We start from the raw sequence: 6,000 nt of genomic DNA, 5'->3' as shown, positions 1-6,000 counted from the left end.
GACTCTGATCTCCAACCATTCCCATTACCAACACACAATTATAACGCACGTTTTTCGAAATTCTCTCTCCTATGCAAATAACTTATCGCCCAAAATTTTAACCTTGACAAATTTTTCATGCAAACAAGTTGACCTTGGGGGCTGCTATTATACTCGGTCCCGAGTTATAAATAAGCTTGACCTGTTATAGCTCGGCCTTCAAAAACAGGTCAAGTTTGGGGGCTATGATCCGTTACCCAAACCTTGGCCCACAACAACAATCTCGGAACTGAGCATAGCTGGCAGAGATAACTTCTCTAAAATAAATGCTCCACTCAAACTACCACCACCCCCAAAAAAACTCGGATAACAATCAGTATGGACTCTGTCAAACCTGATACGGATAACGGAATATACAAACAATCAAATATATATATACTAGCATAAAGCTAGATAAGAGGTACGCTATTCATTCCAATCTTATTCTGAACTCTCTCACACTCATACTTACTTGAGCGTTGGAGTCCCTTTTCAGGTACCCAACGCCGCCTTCCTTGGAGAAGACGACGTTCCACTCCCTTCGCTCTAAGAAAAGCCAGTTCAAACGCTAGCAGAACGAGCTATATCTCGGAGACCTATTTTCATACAGTAACAAGTACAATTTTCATGGGGTTTTTCATTAGTAATGTGGGATCAATTGGATTGCTGAGAGTGAAGCCCCGCTTCTTACTACACTCTTCCTTCTCTAGGCCCAAATAAAGCATTGTTATTTAATTAATATATAGTGAGAGATTTTTCTTTTTTAAATTATTTATTCAATTATTAGTATATAAATGAAAACTTATTTATTTAAGTTACATATTTATTTATTAAAAAATGCATTAGTAAATATTGTAAATCTCAGTTGTGTAAATAATTAATTTTGGTAGGGTGAAAGAAACTTTTCCACATACATTATTCAAATTTAGAAGTATATATAACCAAAACATTCAATTATTTGTATCTAATCTTTCGACGTAATGAACGTAATCAACATATATTCATGAAAATATTCAAAAATAAAAAAGAAAAGATAAAGAAAAAGGAAGAAGCTAATTTGCAGTACCGTGAGCGTGCGAATGCGATTGCAACATACATAATAATAACAACGTCAAATTTATTCTTTGTAATAGAACATGCTATGATTATACTTGAATTTAAATTTTAGATATTAATAATATTTTCATATTTTCCATTCATTTATTATTTTGAATTTATAAACTTTATAACGTTACTAAGTGATTAAAATATTATATAAATAATATTACAAAAATATTATTTATATATTAAAATTAATTATTATTTATAAATAAATAAATATAATTTAATTTATTTTTAATATATATTTTATATTAATATAGAGAGGGAGTAACTCTGAAATTTTTGGCTTATTGGACAAGGGAACATTCGGATTGTACCATGTCTTTCCAGGATTGGCACTTTGTGAAAGAATTTCTTCCTTCCCTTTCGGTGAATTCCATCTAGAAGTCAGAAGTAGTGTAAATGATGAATGAACTTCTAATGGTCTGAGGAATAAACGCAAAATATTTAAACTTGGGCTGGATTTTATTATTATTATTATTATTATTATGGAGATTATTTTTAGAACTCAAGTCCAACTTGGATAACACCTTCGAAAAGACCGAACTAAGACTTGGTCAACCCAATATTTAGTTCATACATTTGAATTTAAATGTTATTATGTGTGGTTACTTTACAGTATTTAATATATATAGAGAGTAAAATTCTTGTAATGTAGGGATTTACTAGAGCGTATTTCTTCAACTAATAAAGATTTTCAAATTTCTTATTTAATCAATTAAAATAGGAAGAAATATAAAAAATTAATTTTTAAGTGATTAATATTAGTCAATTCTTTATTATTTCTAACTCTTATTGTTTTTTAGAGAATTTAGAATTAAAAAAATAGCTGATGTTGGTTGAAAATATTCGTTTTATAAACTAACGCTTAAAAAATAATTATGTAATTCTAAACCGGAACAAATTAATTCAAAATATAATTCAAATTCAGTTCATGAAACCTCAATCAAAAACTTTAAATTGGAGGGAGTATATATAGCTTAATTTTTTTTTCAAATGACATGATCAAACATTTATTTTCATCATATAATCTTTAAATAGGAGCCAAAATAAAATATGTGAACTAATAAATTATTTGATGATAAAATCACACTTGATTATGTTAAATAAAAGGTAAAATTAAAAGTATCCATAAATAAACGCCCATCACTCTTGAACTGAAAATACCTAATTCTTCCAAAAAAGCACAGCACCTCATTAGTCATTATCCTACATTCTATAGTATATTAAGGATTCTAGAATTCCCATTTTATTTTAACAAAAAGCTTGAAAAGCGATTGGAAGTCTAATTGTTTTCACATCCTAATTAAGGTGTCTTGCCTGATTTTGAATAAACCTTTTCAACCGCGTGCTTAGGTAAACTTGCAAAACCAATTAATTAACATAATTATTTTTATTCTCTTTATATATACACGTTTTATTAGTCAACTATATTATATATACACTAAATCAGTTATTAATATAAAATATATATTAAATATAAATATACATTAAAAATAAATTAACATAAATACATTAATAACTGATTATAGTGACTAATTTTAATATACGAATAATATTTTTAAATTACTTTAGAGATATGAGGGTTACCATTGACATGTTACTATATATCTAGGGAGAGAGAAGGAATGTCTCCCAAGTTCCCACCTTATTTCCGGTCACGTGCGCAGTTATTTTCTTATCTCTGGAGGTTCATAAAATGAAATAACGAAAATACTAGAAGCCGATTAAATGTAGCGAGAAACGTTAATAGGCTAATACAAGAGACAAGGGTATAGGCTTAAGGCTGAGAGATTATACTAAGTCAGAGAAAAAGGTTGTCTCAGGCTGTCTCTAGCTAATGAATGAGACAAATTAGGTTTTGGAAGTAAACAAGAAGATTAGCATTAACTAAGCATGAAATATGAAGGGGTTGAAGATGGATGGAGTGATAGAGAGAGAGTATTTGGATTTTGGTTTCCTTCCAAAAATGGGATCATTGTATGCTTCTATAAATGTCCAAAAGACCACCTTGTTTTGTACCTCTGCCACTCTAATTCTGACCCCTTTACAGTATCACTTTCGGATTATATGTGCAGTGCATTTCTTACAACCACATGCCCCTTTTACTTTTCATTTATTACAAACTATCTCTAATTTACTAACACTTATAATTAGGCCGGTTTTTCATGCTTGTGATTTGGACTCGGCTCTCCCTATAAATTGAAACCCCCCACCAACTCATTCTACTCACTCCCTCTCCTCGTGTTTTGTTTCCTCTTCTCTAAACACACTAGCAAGCATGTGTCAGCAAAGTGAGTACCTGAGGGAAACATTGTTGATCCAAAATGAAACACAAGATGCCATGAGAGAAGTAATCTCCATATCCAAAATAGCATTCCCAATGATTCTCACCGGTCTATTGCTCTACTGCCGCTCCATGATCTCCATGCTCTTCCTCGGTCGCCTCGGGGAGCTAGCCTTAGCCGGCGGCTCCCTCGCACTAGGCTTTGCCAACATAACCGGCTACTCCGTCCTCTCGGGCCTGGCCGTGGGCATGGAACCCATTTGCGGACAGGCCTTTGGCGCCAAAAAGTTCACCCTGCTGGGCCTATGCTTACAAAGAACCATTCTCTTGCTTCTCTTCACCTCCATCCCCATAACACTGCTCTGGCTCCACGTGAAGCAAATCCTTCTCTTGTGTAACCAGGATGAGGACATAGCAACGCAAGCGCAGTCCTTTCTTGTGTATTCCATCCCTGACCTCATTGCACAGTCTTTTCTACACCCTTTGAGAATTTACCTTAGAACCCAATCCATTACTCTGCCTCTTACCCTCTGCGCCGCCTTCTCTATTCTCCTCCACATACCAATCAACTATCTCCTTGTTTCTCACCTCAATCTTGGAATCAAAGGCGTGGCCTTAAGTGGGGTGTGGACAAATTTCAACCTTGTTGCTTCCTTGATCCTCTACATAGTTTTCTCTGGCACGCACAACAAAACATGGGGGGGTTTCACTTTCGAGTGTTTCACACAGTGGAGAAAGCTCTTGAACCTTGCAATTCCAAGCTGCATTTCCGTGTGCTTGGAATGGTGGTGGTATGAGATAATGATCCTTCTCTGCGGTTTACTGGTGAATCCAAGAGCAACGGTGGCTTCAATGGGAATCCTGATTCAAACGACTTCCCTTCTCTACATTTTCCCATCATCATTGAGCTTCAGTGTGTCAACAAGAGTGGGTAACAAGCTGGGTGAACAAGAACCCTCAAAAGCAAAGCTTTCTGCAATTGTGGGCCTCACTTGCAGCATAATGTTGGGACTCACAGCTTTGGTGTTTTCTGTGATGGTTAGGAATATATGGGCCACCATGTTCACAGAGGACCAAGAGATTATAGCATTAACATCAATGGTGTTACCCATCATAGGCCTTTGTGAACTCGGAAACTGTCCTCAAACAACGGGTTGTGGTGTTCTTAGAGGAACAGCAAGGCCTAAAGTGGGTGCACACATTAACTTGGGTTGCTTCTACCTTGTTGGAATGCCTGTGGCAATTTGGTTAGCTTTCTTTGCAGCTTTTGATTTCCAAGGCTTGTGGCTTGGCTTGCTCGCTGCTCAAGCTTCTTGTGCTCTTACAATGTTGCTCGTTTTGTATGCAACTGACTGGGAATTCCAGGCCCAAAGAGCTGAGAAGCTCACAGCAACTGATGCTGTTCTTCTTCATGATCCAGAGAAAGATTCTTTATTGTCTTAACTCATTCAGATTGGGATAAACAATCATGGGTTTAACTTTAATTAATCAAAAAATCATGAATTTGTCTTTAGCTGTATAGGGGAAGGGCAGGCAGAGACTAGAGACAGAGGATGACTTTTTTTTCTTTTCTTTTTCTTTATTTTAAACTCTTTTTTTTTTTTTTAAGTTGGGTTGGGAAATTTTAATAACACATTGTTACTTGAAACTAAAATGTTCTCTGACATAATTAAACAATGATTCTCATTGTAACAACTATTCTCTCTTTTTTCTTTCATTCCTTCCTTAATTATCCGGCCATATCAATGTTAATACTAATGCTTTGTGAGTTATGCATTTCTTATTACCGGTTCCTTACTGATCTTCTACTGCATCACACCATCATATTTTGTCCTCTTTCCTTTGTTAGTTCTTGTTGAATTCCCACAAAACAGAATGCATTTTACACATGCCTAACCAAGTTTTCCTGATTTGTTTTATCTCCTATATATCTAGCACATTACAAGAATAATAATGTAAGAAGAACCAGTTCAGTGGATGCATTCTACTCCAGATAAATAAGAACTAATTAAAGTAGTAGAATTGATTTTGGATTTTTTTTTTTCAAACTTGTTTGATTAGATGAAATGAACTCATTTTAATTTTGCTATATCGTACAAACGCACTTCTTCCTTTATTTAGCATAGCACTGACTAGCAACCACTCAATTTGGGCACGAATTACTCAAGGTTGCAACTTTATTACGTCATTGGATATAAAATTATTATCATCTTACCCACATAAATCCAGAGTTTTTATTTCACTATTATTGACCTACAAGGTTTAATGTTTAGTTCACACTTCACACTACTGCCAAAGAAATAAAACTTTTTTGGCTTGAGGCGAATGAGCAAGTCATAACCCATCAATTGACACATTTTATTAATAGTTGATAGATACATGTACATATTTAATTTTTTGTTTCAAATACATAAGACAAAGATGGCATGCATGGTTATGTAATTACATTTTTGTTGACTATTGTTGCATATTACTTAATTATAGTATTGGGTACAAGCTTACCTCCTTTCCATTTGGCATTGTAGCCATAAATATCTTGTTTTCCAAGAATATAATGGATCATTAACACTTTTAATTAGGGTTTAGGCCGCATG

At 34.3% G+C, this 6,000-nt stretch overlaps 1 protein-coding gene across 1 annotated transcript; it reads left to right on the top strand.

Annotated features, from left to right (window-relative positions):
• The first annotated feature begins 3,317 nt into the window (after nt 1-3,317).
• LOC130951289 (protein DETOXIFICATION 49-like) lies at nt 3,318-5,019 on the top strand. The gene has a single exon (XM_057879943.1). The coding sequence runs from the start codon at nt 3,401-3,403 to the stop codon at nt 4,847-4,849; it is 1,449 nt and encodes a 482-aa protein (XP_057735926.1). The 5' UTR covers nt 3,318-3,400; the 3' UTR covers nt 4,850-5,019.
• The last annotated feature ends 981 nt before the right edge of the window (nt 5,020-6,000 follow it).

Source organism: Arachis stenosperma, chromosome 9, assembly GCF_014773155.1.
Source record: "Arachis stenosperma cultivar V10309 chromosome 9, arast.V10309.gnm1.PFL2, whole genome shotgun sequence".
In the NCBI taxonomy this organism is placed as follows: domain Eukaryota; kingdom Viridiplantae; phylum Streptophyta; class Magnoliopsida; order Fabales; family Fabaceae; genus Arachis; species Arachis stenosperma.
Note: the sequence above shows the minus strand (reverse complement) of the source record. Positions and strands in the feature narration are given on the sequence as shown.